General features: G+C 44.1%; 1 protein-coding gene, 1 long non-coding RNA gene and 1 other non-coding gene across 12 annotated transcripts in view; all 3 read left to right on the top strand.

Annotated features, from left to right (window-relative positions):
• The first annotated feature begins 5 nt into the window (after window positions 1-5).
• LOC141923586 (uncharacterized) lies at window positions 6-5,618 on the top strand. The gene is made up of 2 exons (XR_012623332.1): window positions 6-1,470; window positions 3,170-5,618. It is a non-coding gene; the product is annotated as an uncharacterized LOC141923586 (long non-coding RNA).
• On the top strand, window positions 2,619-2,891 carry LOC141923658 (small Cajal body-specific RNA 13). Its single transcript, XR_012623373.1, has one exon.
• Window positions 5,619-13,102: 7,484 nt separating the features above from the next.
• SYNE3 (spectrin repeat containing nuclear envelope family member 3) overlaps window positions 13,103-26,650 on the top strand; it is a 78,495-nt gene continuing 64,947 nt past the window's right edge. For 6 of the 10 annotated variants that reach the window (XM_074825040.1, XM_074825039.1, XM_074825041.1 and 3 more), the window contains exons 1-2: window positions 13,103-13,241; window positions 25,517-25,778. In XM_074825040.1, coding sequence (XP_074681141.1) covers window positions 25,724-25,778 — 55 coding nt within the window. In that variant the 5' untranslated portion in view covers window positions 13,103-13,241; window positions 25,517-25,723. Of the gene's footprint in view, window positions 13,242-13,636; window positions 13,658-13,729; window positions 13,826-17,343; window positions 17,417-25,516; window positions 25,779-26,650 lie in introns of those variants that run through there. The other 4 variants (XM_074825044.1, XM_074825042.1, XM_074825045.1 and 1 more) reach the window with 4 other exon arrangements.

Genomic DNA, 26,650 nt, shown 5'->3' with positions numbered 1-26,650 from the left:
CGCCTATTGGTGGAGAGCAGGAAAGGTCGCCGGGGAGCTTCTCCTCCACATAGGCGTAGTCACCCGCCAATCAGCACCAACAGCCAGTAGCGTGAAGATACAACAAGCCTTGTCCCACCCAGCAACCCTGAGGCTTTCCTATTTGCGGAGGGAACGGGGCCGCTGCAGTTTCATTGGGAAGAGCAGCTATCAATCTACTATGATTTGGTTAATCCCCGCCCGCTGGGCCGACGCGATTGGTCAGGCTTCCCCGGTGCAGCGTGTTCCTCGGGAAGCCCTGGGGGTGCGTGATTAGTGTGGAGCTTCTTCCGCTTCCGGGTAGCGTGAGGCGCTCGTGGTAGCGGGGCCTGGCGCGCCTCGGCCGCCTTCCGCCTGTCCGGCGGCGGGGGATGGATGTGCTGCTCTTCCTCGCCCCGCCGCGGGGCGCGGAGCCGCCCGCTTTCCCTATGCTTCCACCGCCGATTCCGCGGGGTGGCCGGGGCGCAGGCCTAGCGGCGCGGCGGAGAAGGGAGGGCAGCACAGCGGGGAGTCCGGCCAGGCGGCCGCCGCCGTGCTCAGCCGCTCCCTTCGGACCGGGCGTGCGGGCGGTGGCCCTTCGCGGAGCCGTGAGGGTGGTGCAGAGACGGGGGCTGTGGTGGAGCCGGGGGATGCGCCGACGGGCGGCTGCCCCCGGGGTGGGGTTTGGGTTTAATCCCGACGGCCCTTTGGTGGTGCAGGTTGTGGTGGAGCGCCCTGGGGCTGGGGGGCGAGCCGGGAGTCACAACCCTGTTAACGACTAAATGAAATCCGGGGAGAACGGGGCTGCGGAGGGGCAGGCCGCCCCGGTGGGTCGGCTGCCTGTGCTGAGTGAAGCCCTGCGGTGGTGAAGCGTGTTCAGGTGTGCGAGTTGCAGCGGTGGACGGTGGAAGTGTGTCCTCAAAAGAGCAGCGCCGTGGAGTCGGCGTCTTTTGTCACCGGAGGCAGCGGGGGAGGCAGCGGAGGCGCTGTGTGGGCAGCTGACAAAGCGCCGGATGGGCCTGTCTCCGTGGTAGCTTTGGCTGTAGCTATTTGTAGCTATTTGCATTCACTTGCTGGGTTTTGGTTGAGTTTTAATGGAATGAAGCAGGCGGTTTATATCACTAAGAAATTAGCAGTTCTTTTGCATGCTCTTGCTGGGAGAGGAGACCCGAGTCACCGGTAGTTTTGCACAGCTTGGTCTGTCACTGGAGGAGCTGGCGGGGGTGGCAGCAAGATAGAGAGGTGGGAGCGAGATGGGGCTGGCTGCCTGCCTGTGCGGGGGGCTGGTTCAGCTGGTGCTGGGAGACGCGCAAAGCTGCCCGGCATCAGCCAGGGAAGCGCGGAATTTGGAACATGTCCTGCAAGCGGCCGTGTGTGCAGCCAGCTTTGTTTGAGCTCCTGGGCAGACGCCGGTTTCTTTCCAAGAACTTGGAGCAGAGCGTGGAGGTCTCCTACAGCAGCCGGGTCCGTCCTGTAAGTAGAAGAAAACGTTGAAAAGTTTTCCTCTGTACTAAACCATTCTCTCACAAATAACAAATCAAAGTGAAAATCCGAGTATTAATTTATATTGCAGCTCTAGCATCTGGACTTTTGGTATATTAATGGCCATTTGTATTACTTGCAGAGAAAAGAATTTTTTTCCACCGAGTTCCACTCACATGAGAGCTTCACAAACAACACCAGCTTGTTTTCAGCATTCAGAAGACTATTTGCTAGTTCCTGATTTTTGTGGAATCGAGCTGAATCTTGAATGACAACTCGTTTTTCATTTTCTGTGAAACAACCTTCAGGCATCACTTATGTTGCCTTTTACTTAAATGCAATTAGAACACATTCCAAAGGCAATTGTGGCAAACTTGCTGTTTGTCATCTATGTGAATAGCTTATGAATAAAAAAGTGTTGCTGCAGTGTTTGAAAGTATATATATTTATGAAGAAATACTTTCTATTATGAATCTGAAGGCAAAGTTCGCATACTGTATTGTTGATGAACATTGTGCATTTTGTGTGTGCGTATGTTTTGTTTCAACAGAACATGAAGCCAAGCATAGTCATGCTGATCAAGACACAGAAAAGTTACTGGTTTCTGTGTTGTGATTAACATGGTGCAAGGTTGTGCAATATAACAGTGTAATGTAATATAATATAATAATAGTGCAATATAATAGTATAATAGAAAAAAAATAGTGTCCAGTTCATGCTAGATAAAACTTCAGTAAATTCTGCAAAGCAAAAATGTGTTTTTCAATTTGTTGAACTGGTACAATATACAAAGGCAGAGGCTTAACAGGTGTTAAGTGTAATAGCCCAAGTGGTCTAGTTTGTCATTTTAATCTATCAGAAAGACTCCTGCCACTTTAAGATCCTGGGGAGTCAGAGGAGAATTAAATGAAAATTGAGTAAAAAGAAAGAGAGCTTTCTAAAAGGCAACTAAATGTTGTCTTTCAAAAAAATGTTGGGCTATGAATGGAACTATGTATTTGCCTTCCTAAATTCCATTCTAGCTGTTTTTACAAGGGGATTAGAAATTGTAAGTGAAGTAAGAACATCAACCTGAAGTGTAATAAACCCTTGTGAGGATATGCTCCTTCCAGAATAACACAACCAAGTTGTAGTTTAATCCTCTGTAGTCCAAGAGATGCCCTTGGTTGGTAGTACTCTGGGCATACCAGGCTTGCAGAGAGAGCAGCTGTGTGAGGAAGCCGAGGCATGCCTGTAAGAGTTGCAGCAGCAACATGCGCAATATTCCTCTAACAGTTACGATTCTGTTGCCACGGAGATAATGACTTATCCCATGTCATTATTGATCTATCAACAGTAAGAGCAATTTTGCAGTGTGATATTGTTTAGCAAATAGAGTAACATCTGCTGAACACTGTAAAACTGCTATACATGTTAGCTTCTCTGAAGTCTGTGTATGGGGTTAAATAAAAGTACCTGAATTTGTAGTTATTTGCTGTAGTTTTCTGAGATAATATCAGTTTAACAGAATGCTTTTTAATAATTAGTATGGTCAGATGCTTTTGAATTATGCAGTACGCAGCACAGTGGATAAACACTTTTCCCTACTGGTAAGACTTAGAAAAATTAGTCCATATACACTCTAGAAACAGAGATTTGTTACGTGGTCTAGTCTTCTATCAGTCTAAGTGAAACTTCTTGTATTTTCCAGATAATGATTTAAATCATCTGTTCAGAAGAAATATTAATGGGACTCCCATAAGACTCCTGACACTTTGCTGATGTTCGTGATAGAAGGAAGACCTATCACCTCATTTTGAAATCAGTAATAAAAGCGCCACTATTCAAACTGCAGGGCTTAAATGCGAACAGTCACAAATTAGGTTACTTCCAGGCATTCTGCTGCTGAACAGAATTACTAGTTATGAATCAGTGGTTTGAGGTCCTTATACAGTGCATCAGTAGGTAGATACCTAAGAATGATACTGTCAACAGAAAGTTTTTTATTTGTTTTGTTTTTAAAAAGGGGAGGGCTAAATTAGCTGGTGAGAAAGATAAGAAGAAAAGTCTCATTTCAGCTTATTGTAACAGGACACCTCTTCATGTCCAAGTCAGAGATCTGTGTGTCTTTCTGACTTGCGGTAGTGCCTAGAAATGAAGTCCCTTATTGTGCCTTAACAATTGAGCTCTACTTAGGTGGTTTTATTGTTATCATGAAGCTTTTTAGTGGGATGACTTGAGCTCCAGCCGTTCTGCATGCTAGGTAAATAATTTCAGTGTACCATCAAAGCAACATCTGGCAGTGCCAGCATATCCTCAGTTTTGAGAGTATTAAGAATACTTAAAATATACCTACAGTTCTGGACTGCACCGTTGAAGTTTGCGTGGGATGCCTAAATTGTAAACACTGAAGAAGTGTTTGTGAAAAGTTCCTGGTTATTTTGACGATGTGCTAGTTTGAAAAAGTTGTGCAACAAGCAGCAGAAATGTGGAAGTGCTGTGGGAGTTTTACTGGTATAGAAACTCAGGCCCCATGGAAAATTGACATTTTGGAATCTGAACTGTATCTAACTTCCTGGTTTGGATCTAAGCTGGAGACCTATAAGCAAGCTTGTTTCTGAACTAGATGGGTAATTAAATAATATTTATGGATTTATAGCACATTTCCAAGAGGGTGTTTGTGTTAGCTTTAAAATTCAACAGTCCATTTGACTTAATGACAGAGGCGAAGAATATGTACGAAATGACCGAAGTCAGTTTAACTGATGGGTGATCTGCATGATCTAAGGCAGTGTTCTGACTTAGATGGTGTAAGGATGCCTTTGGCAGAGAGAGGTCCTGCTAATCAAAGGAGAAATGTCTGAGCCCCACATGTAACAAATAGAATGGAAGATCATGTTCAGGCTTGAATGTGGACCTTTAAACAAGACACTTTTAGACTTCAAGCTTGCTGCTTAATGCCACTGATCTCAATATATGCCTCTTTGTAGTAACACGCCGTGAATTGTGAAGCTGCCCTGGAGCAAGGCTGTATAGTATGACCTTTGTAATAGAGGAGTAGAATTATTCTTTGGGATAAGCAAGCTTATTGCAGCCAGTCTGCTTGCTCAAGAGTCTGTTAGGCCCTTGTTCCTTATTTGCAGATTGTAGTGGTGCTTGAGTCTTTCAGTGCTGCAGAGGAAGCATAATTGTATGTACATCTAACTTATATGAAAAGCTAAGAAATGTTACCTCTCATGAGAACACGTCTTGCCTCTTTTCACCCATGAGTTACGAACACCATGATCTTTCATGGGCCTGAAATAAGACTGGGCAGACTCAGGAAAGTAAAATTGATCTTCTGAATACAAAGATACTGTTACTGGATCAAGTGTTGAGGAATAGGAAGCTAGGGAGTAGGATTATAGCTATATACATGTCCTGTTCTTTGCTTCCTGTGTTTTTTGACCAGTGTTGCAGAAACAGGGTCCTGGGCTCTGAGTTTCTGATTTAACTTGGTGTGGTAATTCGTACAAATTGTAATTTACTTAAAATGCTGGAAATGTCATGCCTGTGGGAGGACCCCGGGGCCCCCAGTGCCCGTACGGAGGATTCCTGTGCCGCCGGTCAGTTCCCCCGCCGTGCTGTGGGTGCAGCTGTGGGTGCAGCTCCCGGGGCTTCAGGAAGGGGCAGGTGCCGCCGGGCCCCAAAAGCGCCCGCGGGCGGGTACTTTGTGTCCGCGAGGGGGCGCTGCCCGTCCCGCGTTGGGCGCTTGGCTAAAATGGCGGGCTCTGGGCACGGGCTGCTTGTTGCCGCCGAGAGCGACTACCTCTGTTCTTGTTCAGCGCTTTTGAATTCCCTTACCTCTTCTATATAAAGTTAAAAAAAAAATTACAGTAAGGTAATTTTCTGTGTCATTTCGAGAAATGCAACTTGTGTTACAAAAGCTCGCCTCAGCACTGACAATTTGATCTCTGTGGCAGAAGATGGACAGTACCAGCTGTGAGTTTCAAATGTATGAGATATTCTCCAAGTAAAAATTCAAGAGTTTTGCACGCATCACTGTATTTGTAAACTAGATGTAATTGTTATGGATAATCTTAATTAAAATTTTTATTAAATCCTAGTATTTTTAAACTCGGTACTGCAGTATTTCAATAAAGATTTTATTTTTTTCATCATGCACCCTTTAGTGTTTCAGTTTTTTCTAGGAATGTGTGTACACATTTTAAGACATTTTTAAGTTCTCATAATATTCCTTTGAAAAGGAGCTATAGTCTAGCCAGTGCTATGACCCTAAATCACATGAATTGTTGTTGCTTAATCTTTGACAAATCTGTATTAAAGTAATTCTGCGCAGCCTGGAAGCTTTTTGTTAAAACATTAGTCTTCAGTTGCTAGTGTTAACAGTGTAATTTTATATTACATGTAATATAAATAAGCTGTCATTACTGTAATAATGTTGAGGGTAATTCTCAGCTATGTACTGGATGCTTGTTGAAGTGCAGAAGCAATACTTTAAAGCAGGGATGAAGAAAAGCTTAAGCGAGTACCTAAACTAAAATTAATCATTGCAATCAGTGATATTTGTTGCAAAAAGTGTTGAGCGGAATAAAATGACCCTCATCTTACTTGTTTATATCTTTTCATATGGATTGAAGCCTTCAAGTTTTTATGACAATTGGAGTTGTTTTGACTAAAATTTCCCACAGGAGTTGTGCAATGGTTTATGCTTTGCTAAAGAGACCTTGAATTTGGATGAGGCAGATGTAAAGTGTGATGCTTCTTAGCAGACCTTTGACAGGAATGTGCATGGAAATCTGCCCATGTTTGGCGGTGGTATCAGGTTCTGCAAACTCTTATTTGTATACGTGCAAACTAAATTGAGCTAAAAATCTGTTGTTTTTTTTCCCCACTGTATGTGACACTGTCCCTGTATTTCTGAATTTTTGTGGGCTGGGCTAGAGTCTGTTTCCAGTAATGAAAGTAAGGAGACAGTGTACAAAGGTGTGGAAAGCTGGGACTCAGGCAGAGGGGAACTGTACTTCTCATCTGATGCAGATATCCTGGAGATGGAGAGGACAGTGTCTTCTTTCCAAGCCGATTCCATTCATTGCCTTTCTCCCTTCAGAGTGGGGAGATTCTCAAACCAGATGTGTAACTTGACAAGGGACACTGGGAGCATGGAGGTGAGAGGGATTTGGATTGACTAGGAACCTGGGTAAGGCTGTGGCAACTAGGTCTGATGGCAGAGGCAGCAGAAACTGCTGGGGCAGTGCTCAATAAAGTTAGGAATGGGAGTTCTAGGTAAAAAAATAATAAATTGGGTTCTGCTATGAACAAGATGGAGGGGGATAGGACTGAAAGGGCCAAAGTTGAGTGGCACATGCAAACCAGGCTTTCCCAAGAGCACAGAAATGAAACCTCAAAGCTTTTAGGTGAGAATCTAGTAGCAGCATGTCTCAGCCTTCTGTGCTACTGGTTGGTCACCTTAGTGGCCACCTTATGGTGCCGAATAACTAGCTTGCCATTTTTCAGTCCCTCTCTGCATAAGTTACCAGAGTCGCATTCTGGCCCAAGATGCTTTGTGCAAGGATCAATGTGAATTTGTGTTGTGAAGATACTTGCTGATTGACTTCTAAGGATATAATCATGGATGCAGGTTGTTAAAGGAATATTCTTAAAGTTGCAAAGTCAGATACTTAAGAAATGTTAAATTTAGCTGAGCAACTTTCAAAAGCATATGCTTGGGAGGTCAAGCCAAGGTTTTCATGACATCTTTTTTCCACAGAAACCCTACATACCCGATGCATAGGCATTGGTTTTCTTGGTGTGCCCTGAGGTTCAAACAAAGGAAGGCTGCTTGCAGGAGGACAGTATGAAAGTCTTTAATATGCCCTCCATAGCTGGACATTATTTCAATCTCTGCTATGGAGGGAAACCTGGAAAATTGTTTAAAGCAGAGTCCTTTCTGGCATGGCTACATTGGTGCTGTTCCAGAACATCTAGTCTTTTTCCCCAAGCACCTTTGGACTCCCTAGCAAACTGCCTGCAGTTGGAGGTCTCTGGGTGCTACTGTACTGTAGTTAGTAAACCTTTTTTGGTCCACAGAGTGCACAGCATAAATCAATAATTGCATACAATCTGAGTCTTCCTCAGCTGCTGTCTTAAAAAAGATGAAAAATGATGCTTGTATGTAGGATTATTCATAAACCTAATTAATTTTAATACATTTAAGAAAAGTAGATTTTTTTTTTTCCTGTTAAATAGAGTATAGATCATGCAAAACAGATACCTTTCATTTCAAAGATTGGGGATGAACACATTTGGACTTGTCTTTATTCCTATACCATGGATGTCAAGTCTGTGTTCTTTAATTCCCTTTAAATAATCAAATTCTCATAGATTAATAACATGAAGATTTACAGGTAAGAAATAATATATGGTTCAGACTGTCTTTTTCATCGTTTGTAGGCTCGCATGAGGTTGACAAGTGGTATGTGGTCTGTAAGTGCAGTGCTCCAAACCACACAAGCCTCACCAATCCCACTGCCTTATCTGGGGGGGAGACATGTCGTATGTACAAGCTTCTCTATTTCTATTTACAAGTGGAGAAACAATTATCTTCTTTTCCCTTTCCCCTTCCCCCCCCCCCCCCCCCTCTTTTCTCAAAGACACTTCTATACTCTCCGCCAGTTTGCAGCCGCCTCCTATTTCCATGTTAACTTATCTTCCTAACTTAAATAGGCCACTGAGGGCTGTAAAGACACTTGGGAAGAGAGAACTATGCAGAATAGTGCACTTCAAAATGTATTGTGAGTAAGGTAGCTGAAAGCAGGGGAGATTTCTCAAAGAAACAAAGTAAATTCAATGTTTTGTTCTAGTTGCAAAATGTAGACAAGTTAGATATTTTATTTCCTGCACAGCTGCTAACCTTGCTGATGTCTAGATGTTACAGACAACTTGCAGAAAAAAACCACCTCAAGTCACCCCAGGGGATGGGGGGCACAGAGAGTAAACAGTGTGGGACTTCATAGCCTGCTAGTGAAGATGCTCCTTGGGGAAAGGAGAGTTGTGTCTTGGGGTTCTGCTCCTACCCCATCTGTGCCTCTGACTTGGTCTGTGTTCAGTTGTTCTCAGGTTGCCACTTTTGCTTGAAGAATATTTTTAAAACCAAAATAATTATATTGGTACTCAGATACATAGTCCACTTTTTTCCATATAGAAGCAGTATAAAAAAAGCTTCCTTTTAATAAAGGCAACATAAGGACTTTCAGTAATGCAGATGCATCAGGAAAACCGCACCAGTGTAATTAAGTGTACAACCACCTTTTTCTATTGTTTTTCTGTTCAGTAGCTATGAAGTGATATTGCCTCCAAAGTTCCGGTCTGATCCCTTTATCAGCTTTTAACACCCTTAGCGTACTCTTTTGGATATTGAGTGTTTCTTATATTTAGGGAGAAAAGAAAAGCTTCCTGAGTGCTTTCCGGCTGTTAAAGATGTGTAGGCATCAGACTGAAAACAAGAGCAGAGCCTCCGAGAACCTGCAAAGAAAATAGGTAGAAGTAGTAATGATGCTCAGGAAAGGAAGTTGCTGCTTTGGTCTTGAGACAAAAAGTGTTTGATACCAGCATGGATAGTGAGTGCTATTTATGAATGTTTTGATAGCACTGGGAGGACTCCAGTATCATCAGTGACAACTGTTCCTTTAGAGCGTATGTTCCAAAGAATATGGTGTGAGTGAAGCAAGTGGTGTTTGCATGAAGAATCCTGATATGTCTAGTGTGTGTGATGCAGACAGTCTGGTTTGCTCATAAATAAATGGAGCAGTGCCTCAGCTGGTTTATACTGGCTTAACTCTCTTTGAATTCAGTGGACTTATGTCGGGTTTTGTCTGCTAACCTTGCTCCCACGTGCTTTTCAGTTAGGCTTGCTTCTATCAATTGCAGAAACTGCCGAGATCTGAGGCTTCTTCAGCAGTATCTTGCACCTAACAGAAAACTTGAAACAAATTTCCTCTGTTCCTAACTGCATAAGCTTACAGCAGTTCTGGGAGTGATATTGGGAGTAGTAAGTCCGGATTTAAATATCCTACGTGCTGAAGGCTCCTATTCTCAGAAAAGCATGTGGGTATAAAGGGCTTGATTTACAACAGTTGATTTAATGGATGTTGTTAACACTTTGTGTATTTAACATTGTGCAAACTCCATGTGACTGCAGTCTTCTGTGGTATTTGCTAACTTCCAGTTTGAAATAAAATTCTAAATTTAAAAGCTAATGAACAAGGGGCACCAACTATCCCTTTTCTTCTGTTTATATGGAAGCATACTGGCACAAAAAAAATCCAAAAATCAGTTAATTCAGAACTCTTCCTGTAGAATCTGTGCTTAAATTTCAGGTGTCCTTGGAGTGTTAAAATATCCAAGTCTGCCCAAGAGTTGGAACTCAGGTGAATAGTAAATGCTTAGCTATAGGAGAGTATTTGGGCCAGGGGTGTCAGAACTGATAGGGAGTACAAAGTCCCACTTCCCTGTGGAGGCAGTCGGTCTGTGCCCAGGATGTGGAGCTGAATTAGACAAAAGGTAAATTTTAAAATATGCAGCACGGAGAATGTGAAATGCCAGGTTAAGTCCAGATCATCTCCACAAGAATACAGAGCAGGAAGTTAACCTGGTTTACTGGTGTGATCCTTGCCCTAGTGCTCCTGAAGATACACCCGTTTTGACATTAACGTTTAGAGTTTATGGCTCTTCATTCCCCACTGACTGAGGAGAGAGTTCTGTCGCAACTCCTACCACCACCCACTGAAGCTTTCTGTTAAGCAATGTGCAACTTCTAGTAGCTATAAAACAACACAAAAAATAATCCCTGAGAAGCTCCAATGTTGAAACCTGTCATGCCAAAGACATATGTCACTGGTATGCTGCACAAAATGTTACTCTGCCAACAAATGCTGTTCTTCCCACCCCAAGACTGCCATGTGACTCATTATTTGAATAACAATTTTACATTGCTGTACCCAAGCAAACATAAAGAAAAACATCTTAATATCTTGTAATACTTGTTTGTCATTGGTTATGAGCATGAATAAATGGGCGTGTTACACTAATAAGAGAGAGCAGCTACCCTGCGGCATTATAAGTGCTGCTCTACTGCCCTAAAGATGTCATGCAGATCCTCCTGTGGAGTAAACCGTGCCAACACCATTGTTAATTTTGCAGTATTTGGTGCTTCCCACCCAGTCTCCTGGGTATTCTGCTCAGCACAGGAAGTGTCTGAAAATTCTGTACATGCACTGGCAAATAATCGTGGTTTGGTTTAGAGGCTGAGCCAACTGCTTCTAAAAATATATTCCTTTCTTCCAAGGAAAGAGAGCTAGAGCTGCTGCTCTTTCCTTTTCAGAAGCTCCTCCACCCTTCCACACTGCTTGCAGTCATTCTAACCTCTCCTTTGTTGTTTAGGTGTGGTGTGTGGGTTTTATATTGTTTGGGTAATGCACTAAATGCTCATTTACTTAATGCCTGCTGTTTGCCTGTGTATAGTGGTTTTCCTAACTCAGCATGTACAAAGCTGTTTGAGGTAGTAAAATCAGAGCTATGAAAGCCTCCACATAGGGAAGGGCAGAAGAACTTAATGCGAGCAAATTTTAGACACAGTGATGCATTGTCCAACACCAGCAAGCTTTCTGAATACAAAGGGCTGTTTTTATTTTGGACTTAAAAGGTCTAGGTATACAAAGTAATTTCCTAGGGGGTGGTTTCATAAGGAATTAATTGCTGCCAGTGAGGGTTGCTGATATACCCACTGTGACGACTGAGCCAGTTTTCCCCATTCAAATTCACAGATAGATTTTTCAGTTCTCTACCATCTACCTATTCTAGACACATTCCTTTGGAGTCCAACCCTTTTGGGTTGCCTCCAGTTCCTCACACTGTTCCAAAGGTCATTAAGAGATAATCAGTTTGGAATTACTATGGGGCAAGAGCAGTTGTATAGGCATAGATTCAATTTTATGCACTGGTGATACAAACTTTACTCCAAGTAAATAGTCTGTCAAAATCATGCTAGTGAATAAATTAGATTTTCCAATTTAGATGATAGGCTTGTCCACAAACAGAAGAATACAACATTCACTTTCTCTCTCAGTGACACCTTAAAAGGTCATAGTCACCCCAAACTGTGCCAGTAACAGGACCCACCGTGGGCATTCTGAGCTTCAAGATCAGAACCAGCTATAAAAGTACCCCACCATCAAGTTCTGACAAAAACTCCACTTATCTTTTCTACTACTGGTGAGGGATAGTGATTCCTGATGGTTTGGGAGCAATTTAAATACAGAGCTATTCCAGTTAAGGCTGTGTTGGCACATGGATGGCAGGCTACCCTGAATACCTGGCTGTGGGCAGAAGCGAGCCCATGAGGGCTCCCCTGGCTGATGCCGCCAGCTAACGCTATCGATGTGATCTGGCATTAGAGGGTAGAGAACTGTCGCCCCGGCCTCTCGCAGACTCTGGGAGCTCACCCTCTCTTCACTTCTGAACTACGTATCTCGAGGCTCTTGGCCGCAGTACTGTTATGTGTGGTCAAAGACTTTTATCGCAAATAGCCTGTTTTTCTGCTCATTAGGCAGATGAACCGCACAAGTTCCCAGCAGCAGAGGGCAGCAATATAACCTCTGCCAAAGTACATTTTCGTGCCTTGTGAAATAAAAACCTCTTTACGTGCTCATTCAGTTTGTTTACATTAAATTATTGTTCAAATATGAAGAAGCCGTTCATTCTTTCCTCCTTCCCTCCCTGTGGCTCAATGTACTGGCCTTGACGTGCTTGTAACTTTCTGATGCCACAGACGGAGCACAAGGCATTGACGACTCTTTGGCTTCTCTCGCTGGGCTACAGAACCGACGCTGTGGCTGGCAACACACCACCCCTGCTTTCCATCATAGCCTGAGCATATGCTGTAGACTTTTTGCTAAGATAGGTTAGAGGAAAGAGTCGCCTGAATCAGACTACAGTGGAAACAGGTTTTGTTTCCTAAATTCTTGGTTGGGTGTTTTTTTTTTTTTTTTGTCCAAAATGTCAGTTACAACACTTCCTGCATCCAGACGAGTTCCTGTCCGTACTAACTGCGAGGAGCTGGGGTTGTTTCGTTCACGTGTAACTGCTGAAATGCCGCCTTGCTGTCTGGGCATTCGGAAGAAACAGTAAGAGACCTCCCCACGTGTTGGCACGGATCGCTGGGGCTACCGGCACCTGTAAACACCGCCCGTGGTTTGTCGCCCATCTCCTGCTGTTTGGTGACTCTCACAGCTCCAAGTCCCCCAGAACGTGATATTGTGGGAAACAGCTTTTTCTCTTCTCCCGCATTTTACTCCGCTAGAAACAGCAGAGAGCCGGGGCTCACCCGGTGCCTGTGGCCGCGGCCGCCCGCCTGCCGCCGCGCCAGGACGGCCTGCAGCGCGCCGGGACGCCCCGCCCCGCCGGCCGGGCCAAGCCGGTGCCGGTGCCCGGTCCCGGGGCAGGGTCGGCACCTGCCCGCGCCCCGCTGCCCTCTGAGGGGCTCCGCTCACGGCAGCTCCTCGCAGGGCGGGACAGCGGCGCCGGCCGCGGCCCGGGTTACATAACGCCGCCCGCCGGGCCGCGGCGGTGAGGGCGGGCCCTCCGCGCAGCCCCCGGAGCGCCGGGGCCGGGCGGCCCCGCCGAGGGCGGGTGAGCGCCCGAGCGAGCGGCCGTAGTGCGGCGGGGGAAGAAGCACTCGGCCCCTCGGGCTGCCCGCGGGGGAGGCGGCGGCGGGTGCCGCGACGGTGAGTGGGCGCCAGCCGGCGGGAAGGGGCCTGCGGCGCTGCCGGGGGCCTGTTGCCGTTGCTCGGGAAGCTGGGGAAGGCGGGGGGATAACGGGGAGACGGCGGCGCCCTGGGACTGCGGCGTCCCGTCCCGTCCCGTCCCGCCGGGGAGGGAGGGCGGCGCGGCGCAGCGCACCGCAGGGGAGGCTCGGCTCGGCTGGGCTCGGCTCACTGACAGCCCGCCCGGCGCCCGGACCCGCCTCCCGTTGCTACCCCCCAGCCCCGGCCCGCGCCCCGCCGCCTCCGGGATCGGCGAGGCGGGGTGAAACGCCGCCAAGGCAGCGGGCGCTCGGCCCCGCCGCCCGCCCGCCCGCAGCCGCCGCCGCGCCTTGGCCGGTCCCCGAGCTGGCCGCCCCGGTGCCGTCCCCGCCGCGCAGGTTTGTGGTGCCGCCGCACGGTATAACGGTTGCAACGGGCACAGCAGGAGCGGAGGCAGGGCTTACCCCTGCCGGGGTAGTTCCCTGGGTAGTAGGAGAGTTCCCTATGTGCTACTCACGGATATACTAACGTCGCTGAAGTAATTGCAGCACACCTCCCTAAATAATGTAAGCTAAACGGGTAAAACCTTTTAACTTCTTTTTAAAAAAATCGCATCTGTGAGTGAGTACCAGTCTGGTGGAAGCGTTCAACTGCATTCTGCAACTTTTCCTTCCCAGATGTCAGGCTCTTGCCAAAGCCGGTTGCTCAGCATTACCGTCAAATTTCTTCTTATCTCTGTCCCCACTGCCAGGACTCCACTGCAGTTTGCAAGCTCCTTGTTTCTGTTCTCCTTCCCCAGCCTCTCTCCCCTTCAAATCTATTAAGTGTATCCTAGCTCGGCTCTGATTCCCCTTAAGCCGGTCTGACCTTGTATCCCTTTTTCTTCCGAAACAGAAAGGTTCCCAGTTTTAATATGATAAGAGCTGCTACCCTCGTTTTTAGATTCTGTATGACTTATGTATGTAAACACCCCTACCCCAATGTGTAGTAAGGCTTCGGTTTCTCATACGCTTCTTTCTGCCATCTCTTTTATTCCCAAATCCTTATTGGTTTGACCTGTGTGAAGGTCTTTGTGCAGGCAAACTTTACGTCTTCGTCCAGGCAAACTTTATTCCTAGAAATAGTTCTACTCAAATGGGTTAACAGACTGAAATCTACAGGAATTATGAATGTATTCGTTTTGAAAATGATGGCTGCAAGACAATGCTTTTTTTTTTTTTTTTTGCAAGTTCATCAGAGCAGGATGCCTGTCTTCTCCTTTGCCTCAAATCTAAGCCTGGCTACCTTAAATCATTAATGAAAAAGACTATCACTATGATACTCTTACCAGCTCCTTGTTGCTGGTTTTGGATGTTACTTTTAAGCCCTTGGCATGCTGCGTGCCGTTTGAAAATCTTTGTACACAGTGGTTGTTTTCTGGGGAAAGAATTTAAAAAATGAAACAAAACTTTAAAAGCTGATTGGTTGCTTTCAAGCATGTTCCTTCTTTTTCTAAAAGTGTCTCAGAACTGTGGGTTGTTGAAATGCACATCAGCTCAGCACAGCCTCCATGCTTGCCAAGTGTGTGAGCCAGTTGGATCTCAAGAAAATGTAACTCACTGCAGTCAGTCTTGTGGCGACTTTTATTTCAATAAGAAGCAAACATCTTTTGGTGAGTCACAGGGCATTGTTCCCTACAAACTAGCTGTCAGGAAGTGGAGTCTGACAAAGCTGATGGGCTCTCTATAAAAACAGTTTTCCCCTACACCCAGTGCTGTTTTCACATTCTTCATGAATCATCAGATTCAGAGTCGTTTCAAATTCCCAAGGAAGGCAGAATGAGCTACCATTCGGGGTTGTGGTACCATGGTGCTTGTCCCTCTTCTTGTATTCCTTCTCCTGATAATTCCAGTTCTTTCCCTCAGCCATTTATTTCACTGCTCCTCCTTCCTCTCCCATCCTGGTCAAGGCTTTTACTGTGCTTCCAAGTCTTTTCCTGGTGCATATGTCCTCTGTGTGGCGTTCATGCATTGACCTCATTGAAAAGAGTGTCTAGCTTTTCCTCTTGTGTAAGCCGTTTTTCTGTGTCCCTCCCAAAATCATTCTGTGATTCCCAAATCATCCTGAAAACCTCTGTGTGCACTTGTGGATGGTGGGCCTCAGGATGTGGCTGTGCCTGCATCCACCTGACTTTGAAGAGCAATGCCACTGCCTGAGGGGATGCTCCAAACCTAGCACCTGCATCACAGCTTCAAGAAGATAACTAGCCTTCATCTTTGAGCGTAGCTTCTGTTGGAAACAAGGCTTATGCCATACCTTTATATGTGTATGCACATGCATCTTGGTATTTGTCACTTAAATAGTAGCCATTTCCCAGTTTCAACTGAGCATGACATAAGGAGAACAGCTCCAAGGTAATTAAGTTCTTGCAAATTTTGTAGAAACAGACCAACAGGCAAAAGCAGGTCTAGAGTCAGACACTTGCCAATTTTCCCCAGTTTTTAGCTTAGTGACTGAGTGATGCATTCATATGTGACTGGCTCCATTTGGCAATAAGGTATTTGGTGTAAATGAAGTTGCAGAGAGAAAAGGAGAAGGATTTTCTGGGTGAATGCCCATGAACTGGCATCTCCCTTAAAACTTCAAAGAAGATAAATAACTCTGATTTGCTACACTGCATTTTGAACACGAAAACAGAAAATCTCAGTACAGTTCAGTGTAAACATTTAATCAACTGAGGAACACGGTTCTATAGGAGATCCGATTTCCTGAGTTGTGCTGGTCACAAAGCGCTTTGTTTTTGCGTGTCTGCGTCTCCAGGGCACAGCTCCTGTCTTTGTTCTGCCAGGCACACATTTGCGCAAGTACATCAAGTACAGAAGGGCTGTGATCTCAGCTAGTGTTTTTAGATCTATTTTATTTTGACAGAATTGGCCAACAGTTTCAAGACTTATTGAGTGTCATCATATAAGCATAATTCCATTGAAACCAAGCAAAAGAGATGATCACTCATCCTGACTCAGAATAATGTATTCCTTGATGCGGCTGGTAGGGCAAATTCCAGATCATTTGTAGCAATGACAAGATACTGGATTTTTGTTTTGTTTAGTTTTTAACTGTTAGTCCTTGTAACTGTAGATGGGATTTCGTGGCACAGCTATGACCTGTCCTGGCAAACTTGTTCTACTGTATATACAAGTTGCAATGATGTCCTTAGAAAGGGTCCTTTTACATCTGCATTGTATGCATCTGCTTAAGGATTTCGGCCTAAGTGTGAATCCTGGAAATTCAGGTATGTGAAAGGAAAAAGCAACATGGTAACAGGAAAAGTTCTTGAGCTTCAGAGATGTTAACAGAGGGTGTAACTGGCAAGGGAGTTTTTTACTTGGCACAATTCTATGAAGGCAAAGGTATTTAGGCACCTGGGATCAACAGGAATAAATACCAGGTTCCTAAATGCCTCTTTGAGTCTGGCTAAAAACCTCCCTGCTGTCTTTGGAGTGTAGGCAGTGGAATACTTTTATTCTTCAAGGGAAATATCTCTTAAGGTAGTGCTCACTGATGGTCAGGCTTCATTTGACTGCAATTCTGTGAAATTAAAAAATGCAAAGCAGGTGTTCAGGATCTTTTTTGATCACGTGGGTCTGCTCTGCAAACGACTGAATGGTAGGATTTGTGCCTTTAGTTAATATTGATTAAATAAAAGTACTCTGAAATGACACAAGAAAAACTGAAAAGTATTTAAAACTCAGTGTATAAACTTCAAAACTCAGACTGATACTGATTAGTGATAGGCCCCAAACTACACATCTTTGAATTTTGCTGAAATTTTGGCCTGAAATACAATTACATTGCCTGTATCTGATATTGGCATATGCATTTAGAAAGGCAGAATTTTCTTATAATAATTCTTCCATGACTAGCTGCAGAATTGTCAGCATCAACTTAAATACAATTTTGTTCTTTTCTTTGAAAATTTACTTCCCTTGTTTGTTCTCTAGTGTTTGACTGTTTAGGGCATAACAGAGTTTTAAAGAAGTAGAGTCTTTTTAAATGAAAGTGGAGATCCTTACATTACAATCTCTCCTTACACACTCTTCTCCAGAGCTGGAGTGTCAGTCCTTGCTTTCTACAAGAGTTGATGACTCTGCAACATCCTGACTTGTGACTGGATGAAGGTAGGGCAAGCAGTAAACATGCTCTCTGTCAGACGTTGCTGTTGGATTCACTGCTTCCTAGACTCAAAGTAGCGTGAACTGTTGCTTATCATGATATGTCCCTGTATTGCTAATAAATTGAATCACAGGGCGGTACTGCCTGTATTACAAAAAAATGACACAGAGTTGTGAGCCCTGGGGAATTTAACTTCAGCTATCTGAAGTGGCCCCACCTCAGTGCTGAGATAAAGATGGTAGATCTGGCAGGGAAGGACATTCTCATTGACACCACATGCCAGGTTAATAAGCAATCTTTGATGTCTCTGTGCACACAGCTTAATTGTATTCCAAGGAAAAATGTGTTGATTTTAAAGATGATGTGGACTCATTTGTTTCCCTTTAGCAGAACTGACTTTTTGTGTCTCTATTGGTACAAGCATCTTTTCTGTGTTAAACAGAAGACATGGGCTTGATATGAAGTCCATCATACCAAGGGATTTCAAGGGAATTTCTGTTTTGACTGTAACAGGCTGAGGATTGTCAATCTCAGCCTTGGGATCTCACTGAACAGGTGCATGAAATAAAATACTGGAAGAAATTGAAGGAGATAGCAAGAAACAAGGAGAACCGTGAAACTGTAATTTGCATATCAAGCTGTGGCTTGCTTGTTTTGTTCTTGATTAGTGTTTGTTAAGTGGTATTAAAAGGTGAAATAACTGTTGTTACAGTTGTGCTATGCAGAAAGCCTTTTCAGAAATGTGACAGTGATACTTGGGAGCACAAGATGAATGAGAGGCCCATGTGGGATAGCTTGTGCTGGGGGACTTACTGTTATACTTAATAGATACAGTGCCTGTCACCACGGAATCCTAGAAACACTTTACATAAGGCTACATGCTGCTTCCCTTGCAGTTGATGATGATGATAATAGAATATTTCAGTTGGAAGGGACCTACAATGATCATCTAGTCCAGCTGCCTGACGGCTTCAGGGCTGACCAAAAATTAGAGCATGTTATTATGGGCATTGTCCAAATGCCTCTTAAACACTGACAGGCTTGGGACATTGTCCACCTCTTTAGGAAGCCTGTTTCAGTGTTTGACCACCCTCTCAGTAAAGAGGTGCTTCCTAATGCCAAGTTTGAACCTCCCCTGGCACAGCTCTGAACCCTTCCGATGTGTCCTGTCACTGGATCCCAGGGAGAAGAGCTCAGCACCTCTCTCTCCACTTCCCCTCTTCAGGAAGCTGTAGAGAGCAATGACGTCACCCCTCACACTCCTTTTCTCCAAACTAGACAAACCCGGAGTCCTCAGCCACTCCTCATAGGACATTCCTTCCAGCCCTGTCACCAGCTTTGTTGACCTTCTCTGGACACATCTGAGTACCTTAACATCTTTCTTAAATTGTGGGGCCCAGAACTTCATACAGTACTCAAGGTGAGGCTGCACCAATGCTAAATACAGTGGGATAATTAAAAAAAATGATAAATACAGCAGAATAATACAAAAACTCTATTGGCTTTAGTAGAAGAGCAGTCAGACCCACAAAAACCTTTGGGTTTGAGGCAGGTGGATATTACTGTATTTGTGGGATAGCTGAGCAAAGTGAGACATGCAATACTGTGGTGTTTGCCCAGGTGATGCAGGAATTCATTGGCAGAGTCAGGAACAGCGACGGAAGTCTGACTGCTAGCCCAATTTGCAGGCTTCCTCTCCCAGGCATGTTCTTCCCACTGTTGGAGAGTAGCAGCACCTTGTAACCTCTTTCAGTGTCGTGCCTTGTGGGACTAAATAACAGAATATTCGGGAATGGTGATTGATGGAGTGAGAGATAGTCTTCAAGGCTCCTTGGAAATACTTGATTTTCAAGAATGAGTGTACCTGTAAGTATTGCTTTGATCCAGGCTGGTGTATATAACCAGAGCTCTCATGAATTCTCCTGAAACTGTTTGCATAGTTCTGCTGAGTAAACAGCATATTTGTCAACGCCTTAATCCATGCCTCCCAAACAACATACAAGTTGAGCGCGTATTGTTGAGCACATGGTCATCCTTCTCTTCATGTGTTGGACTGATTCAGAAGAGCTGTGTTCTTTGCCAGAGATTTGCTCTATGATGTTGAAGGAGCAGGAGGTTTAAAATGGGACCAGTGATGTTGGGTGCTTCATGTGTTGTTGAGTCTGGCATTGTCTGTTAGAGGCTACATTTGGAAGACAGATGCTGCTGAGAGCATTAGTGTCTCCAGCTGTGAAATGGGGACACTAACATCTCCTTTCATAGGCACACTTGGTGTGTGTGGCAACTGTGTTGTAGGTACTAGGATGGAGGATGTCATGGGTGAGACAGTAAACCACCCATAGTGCATCTGGATACTTGGGTTTATCTGAAAACCAACAAGATTAGAGCTCTTACTCTACAAGATCATCTCACACACTGACTCACCTACTCGCTCAGCTGGACCGACACAACAGCAATAAAAAAAAATAAGCTGTGAAAAAAGTGTAGGGGTTACTTTTGGCTGTGTTTTCTCTCCGCCTTACATAGAAGTGATACATGATTTAAAGCATTGCATGCTTGTCTTGTTTTCCTACCATTATAATGAGGCTATCCGAGCAGAAAAACACGTGCTGCCTCTGACTGAGGAGTAGTTTGAGATGAAACAGCTGGTCTTTATCCAGGCTTTATACCCCATTGTTGGCCCAGCCTGAAGAAGTTCAGGGAAGCCGAAGGTGGAAAGTGTACAGGCACTGACATACCTGCTGCATTTTTAAGTGTTAGATGGAAAGGCAGGGTCATGTGAGGAAATAGGCCCCTGCCTTGAAGATTTTGTGAGTAAATAAAAGAAAGCAATCTTTGGAGCTGTCAGTTCTTCCCTAGGCTGTGCACTTCCTTTAACTTAGATGACTGATTTTTCTTAATGCAAAAGTCTCTTTGCATGAGTGCTCTTGAGTCTCCGTGGGAATGTGGTAGTGGTTATATGAATGGCAGATGGCAGCGGTTGACATGTGTAGGTGAAGTTTCTTATGTAAGTCAGCAGAATTGGTCTATAGCTGCAGCAGGTTAAGCACAGACTTTGTGTGACGTACGTGGCTAATAACGCTAGCTCAGTAAACACCAGAGAAGCACTTGGGTTAATTTAGATCTCCAGATAAAGAGAGCACCCAAGGAATAATTTTCTTGTTACCTTGTCTTTTAAGTCTGTAGGAGTCAGGGTAGTGCCCTTGGCTTCACCAGAGCCTGAGATTTTCCCTTGTATTCTCAGATTATAGACCTGCCAACTTCATTAGTTGTTCTGTCAGTGGGTACATGCTGCTGGTGTGAGATACCAATCTACAGAAAATGTCTTCAATATGAAAGAAAGGAAAAAATTTCAAGCTTCTCTGGGGTTTCTTTGTTTGGTTTTTTTTGGTTTTTTTTTAATATGCAAGCTTCAAATTCCTGTCTTGTAGAATTTCTCCCCCTCTCCTCGTGTGCTTGTTCCCTAGTTACTACTTAATTTTTTTAAGATGCTTTCAGTGTAGAATTAATTTCTTTATGCAGATTTTCTCAAATCCAAACCCAGGTATGACTGCTTCTCCTCTGAAGCACTTCGGTTGGAAGGCAATGCCATTGGCACTGAGCTCTTGGTCCAGAACTAAAGGTCCTTGTCAGAAGAGTGGCCTCGTTATGGAGATCCCCAAAATGGTTGTTCCCTGTCCTGAGAGAAGCTCATGCATAAGTGTAGAATCAATAAATTAGTAATTAGGGAGACAAAGAAGAAGGAAGAAAGAGAATTATGGCAAAGCAGTAAGAGGAAGTTACTGCAAGGAGGGTGAGGGAGCGGGAGCGTGTCATTGCCTGGCAGCTGCCTGCACCCTAGGCTGCGTGAGGCAATCATAGCTGTGCCACCTCCAGCTGTCCACAAGCTAGCTTTCATCACCACCCACCAGCCTAGATCTCATTGTCCACATCCCTGTTTTGCCTACAACACCATGTACCTTCTCCAGTGCTGTAGAAGACAGGTAAGAACATCTTCTGTTCAACTGCAAAATACCCCTTCTTCAGACACTCTCTTAAAAGCATCCCTTGTCACGATGCTTGTACACCATACCCACCTGATAGCAGTTACCTAGGGGGTGCTTGGAGCGGGGCTACCAGAAACCCTAAAGATGCCTTCAGCATTACTTTATTTCTTCCTTCAGCTATTTGTTTGTCCAGCTATTGTGTATTGTGAGAATATTTAATGATGGAGGAGGGCCGGTAGTGTCATTCTGGTTTGCAGAGCAAAGTAGCATTTGCTGTCTGATGAAAGAGATGAAGGTGTTTATAAAAAACACTTTTTTAAGTAATTACATTTAATCCCAATACTTTAAATGCCATGGCCTTTTTTTTTTTTTTTTTTTTTTAAAGCTCTGCTGGTCTTGAATAGTTGTAGTTACTCAGTGCTGAGGAATTTACCTGGATGTTAACAAGCTGCTTCAGTGCTCCACGTGTACTTGTTTTCTATGGTGCACCCTTCCTGTGTCATCTATCACTCTGGTATTTGTGAAGTGCTTTTAGGTTGTTGCTACCAGCAGGTTACACCTTAGTTTGGGGATTTGCAAATAGTCATTGGTTCTTTTAGTCTTGCTCAAACCAGATCTGACATTTTTCAGGGTTTGGTTGTGTGTGTGGGTTGGGGTTTTATGTTTGGGGTTTTTTTTAATGCTAACTGATAAAGTCAAAATATTTTTGTCTTGTTAAATGGGACAAAGCATAATGATTACCTCAGCCTGATCTTTTCAGGTGCTCAGCTTGCAGTTGGGACACCTGAATCATTAGGCTGTGCCTAATGATTAGGTTCTGCATAATGATTCAGAATTTACACAGAGTGAAATTATACCAGAAAGAGAGACCAAGAACTTGACGCCTGTCTGTGCCACCCCCGCCAGTTACCTCCAAGCCCAGTACTTAGGACAACCTGAATGCTTTGGTGTGGGTGTTCCTTCTCTGAAAAGTCCTTTCACAGCAATTCCAAACCAGATTCTTTGGGGAGTAGCAATTGCATGGACAGTCTCTTTATGCCAATATTATTCTAATTCAGAATTAAAATATAGATAGAAGTATGATCTTTCCCAGAAGATGGAAATTTTGATTCCCATACATCCCCAAACTGCATTTCATTGTTACAGAGAGAGCAGCTTCCATGTCTGGCCAGCCTATGATACCAATCTCCACTACCTCTTGGTAGACTTTCACCTGAGCACTTTCTTGCTTTTTCTCCCAGTCTTGTCCTCACATGTAATCCTTCCCAAATCCATGTCATGACCATCTCTCAGATTCCTCCTTAAAACTCTCTTGCTGCAATGTCTATGGAAATTTGACTGTGGTTAGGCAGCTGCCTCTCTGCCTGTGGCTTTTCATGCTGACTAATACTGCCTCTTTGCTCCTATGTGTGTCCCCTCATCTGTATCCATATTCTGCCTCATCTGTTCTGCCTCAGCAGTAACCTCAGCAAATTGAGGATGCCTTTGCTGCTCTACACATGCTACCTGCAGCATGGTGAAGTGCTGGTTCACAGCTAGGACCTGAGCCTCTTCAGAGTAGTAAGAATGTGTAACACAGTTGTAATGGTCTCCTTGGAAAATAATTTTTTATACTGCTGCTCTGTTTTCTACCTGAGGGGTTTCATAGCTCTTTCTCAAAACTTAGACAAGGCTTTATAGTTTATAACCCTTGTAACCCTACTGGGATGACAACTTCTGTTTCCTAAACAGTTAGTGGTCTGGTACATGACCGGCTGTCCAAAGATGCAGACGATTAGTGGGCAGTGAGGCCAGTCTGTCCAGATTATCACTTAAGTATGGCAGGTTAATCGGTGGGGCAATGTAGTTATTTAACTCCATGGACTGCACTGGGGTTGCAGAAATATGTTTCCTTTGCAGTGCCTACACACTGTCAGGTAATCTAAGATCATCCAACTGGTTTTCTTACAGATGTAATTGAATCCATATTTGAACATAGAAATGTCAGACTAAAGAAGGGGCCATTCAGATGCTTTCCACTACCACAACAGAAATGATAGTTGGCTTGAAGAGTTGGAAAAACACTGTTCAATCCCTCACTGAAACTGAAAATAGTGTTCTTTGTATGGGAAAGAAGGGAATGGCATGTCAGATGTGGGAACATTTGGAATATTGTGCTGAAATTGCAGTTTCCTTTTAGAATATGGAAAAATGTAAAATCAAATTTGGTGTAAAGGGAATTATGCTCAAGTGGTAATCTAGGATTTATGTATTTAAAATATGTTGTGATACTAACTTACTGAAAGTTTTATGGGGAATGCTGCATTTCTGACTGTTAGTTTGATCCTTTTATTGCTGCCTCCAGTTTGTGGCTGTCTGTACTCACGGGAGTAGCTACTGGGCTCCTTTGCTTTCTAGGTTCGTCATCCAAAGAGACCACTTCTTACTGTGTTTTAGAAGCTGCTGTGTATAGCTGATGTTAGCCATATATGCTCTGCTTCCTCAGTACTAGTAGTTTCAGTCCTTTTTTTTTAACAGGACTATGGCAAATTTACAGTGACTATGGGATTTACCACAGGAGAGAGAGAACAGAGGAAAAGCATGCGAAGGGGTTCATTTATAGGCATTTTTAACTCCACCATTCAGGCAGTGGCACAATCCTAAAACAACCCTGACTTGACTATCAGATAAATGGACTGCTCTCCAGTTTACATTCCCCCAGGCACTGTATATTTTAGTCTGCAGGCTGATGTGTTTTGAGATGTTCTTATCGTTTCTAAGGATTATTCATGTTAGCAAAAGGCTAACAAGACAGTTGGAAAATAGCTGGTTTATCAGTTCCCTCTCTAGAGGTACTGACTGCATTGATAACTCCTTAAGATGTTCCTCCTCTTCTGTCCTTTGGCTTTTTTCACCGTTGGTGGCAAAATTCTGTGTTCGGTTGACTGCATTGGGGTCACCGTGGCACATGGGGGTCACAACCTATCTAAGGTCTTCAATTAATCCTCTGTATTAGCAACTTCACACAGTTAGCTTGATCGACAGTTTCTATTCCATTCCTGCTGTGCCACCTAGATTTTTCACCCCATCTTTGTTCCTTTCTTCAGTTTTTCCCAATGCTGTTCACTTGTGCTGCTTGGTTCTGAAATTGGTGGAGAGGTTTTATCCCTGTTTGTATCTGTAACTTCTAATTTGGAAGTAGAATTTGAATTAACTTTTTTCCCCCAAGTTTTGTTTTCACTGATTTCTCCACCTTTTCTCCTTACTTTTATTGTAATGCTAGAAATGCTGTTCAGTGTAGTACAAATTATGATACACAGCAACTGTAAAACTAGAGAGATTGTTGATCATAAGGACTTGCTTTGGATTTATACTAGCTTGAGTGTAAGAGGGATCTGGTTTGGTCTTGGAGTATATTAACTAGATTTATTAGGATGATGCAAATGGCAGTGGGTGGGTAGACCAAACCAGTGGGTTTCATTGAATGTCTAACAGCAGATGTACGCAGCAGGATCATAATTAATTGAGAGAGAATGCTGCTTTATATTTTCCACTAGCTTTGGGGAATCAGGAATGGAGAATTCATCATGTGCTCCATCACGAGAAATAGCTAACGCCTACAAAGTATATTCATTCAGCCAAATTGTGCACAATTGTGGTACTGCGTGAAAATATCAGCTATCCTCTTTTTCACATTGCATGGTTGTAACTGACAACAGAACCTAGATTAGTGTGTCAGTCTGTGAAGGGAATCTCCTGCTAGAGAGTTGAGAGTAAAAAAGAAACAGAAAATAAAGTGGGTAGAAAGGAAAATTATAATTATGTTAGAGGTTGAGCTGATGACTTCTAAAAATCTCAGCTCTGACATGTACCTGTCTGCACTTTTACTTCTTGCTGGTTTTCATGCTGTGTTTTCTGGAGTAATTCCTGTTCAGCAAACATCTGTCAGGCATAATAATTTCAAGCATTAATCCTTACAGGAATTAACCAGCTTGTTAGCTGATGACCTGAACTAGATGATAGTTTCTGGGGATTATAACTATTTAAATCTTACCTACCTTTCAAACAGTGGAAGCATGCCATGCTGGTTTTCTTTTCTTTCTTTTTTTTTTTTTTTTTTGTGGGCTGATGTGTTTTTAGATTGTCATCCCCTTTCACTCCTACCATGCAGTAGGAGGCAGAGAGGAAGTCCTGTGCTGCCTCTGACATGAGTAAGGAGGAAGTCAGCAGTTTCTCTTCGCGCCAGACTTGCTCGTGCTGCCAGTCGTGCCGAACCATTGTCATAATGCCCAGCGGAGGCTAGGCTGGATTGAGTTTGCTGTGCTGGAAACCCCTTGGGGAACTTTGATGAAATCGCCACAGACTTTTACCTGCCCTTTTTTCCAGAATTCCCAGGATTTTGGTAAGGTTTTTGCAAGGTTTGTTACTTTTACTTCATAATGAAGTGAGATGGTGGTGACCATGCAGCTAGTCTGTATCTTTTGGCTCCTAATAACTTTTGGACTCCTTTTTTGCTTTCCATTAAGTTTGCCAGAGAGATGGAAGTGTCAAAGATACTAAGTTCCTTGACATTTCAAGGATTTGAATTATAATGAAAAGGATATAGCAATTGGTGGCCTGCTGGGGGAGGGCAATGGCTGAGGGCTCCGGCAGCACCTGGCTGGTGACACGCGCAAAGACCAGCCCACTTGCACGCTTGTCTCCGGAGAAAGCCCACATCTTGCCTCCTGCTTGGTGCTGGTGCTGCAGGGTGCTGGGGGACAGGTGGGAGGATCCGAGGGCAAGGGCCCTGTGCGTCAAAATAAGGCCCGATAAACTGTTTTGTGAGCAGCAGGCCAGGATAGAAACTCTTTCATGTAAGGCAGGAAAAAAGAAGTGAAAATATCCTACCATGGTGGACACCACAAGGGTTGGAGATAAGGGGCAGCCAGTGAAGTTAATAGAGAGTGTCTGTTGGGAGTTGGGAGTGTTGCTGGCATTCAAGACATGATAACAACTTTTACAGGCCAAAAATGTTCACCAAGTTGGGACTTCTGAGATCCCTTCCCTGAAGTTAGTTAAATAGTGTGGGTATAACGTCCCATAAATGACTGTTGAAACATGACCTGGGTGTATGAAGTAAGTTAAAAAGAGATTAAAGAAACTCAGTATTATTTTTCTAAGTAGGAAGTATAGTTTGCACAAGCATTGTCACTTGTGTTGTGCTCATTGAGCCCAAACGTGGTCATTGAAGGCTCTGCTGTGCTGTGGTTTAGCAGTGGTCCCCTATCACAG

The sequence above is a fragment of the Strix aluco genome, chromosome 4 (assembly GCF_031877795.1).
Source record: "Strix aluco isolate bStrAlu1 chromosome 4, bStrAlu1.hap1, whole genome shotgun sequence".
NCBI classification, from domain to species: Eukaryota; Metazoa; Chordata; class Aves; order Strigiformes; family Strigidae; genus Strix; species Strix aluco.
The sequence above is the reverse complement of the archived record's forward strand: the minus strand, read 5'-3'. Positions and strand labels throughout refer to the sequence as shown.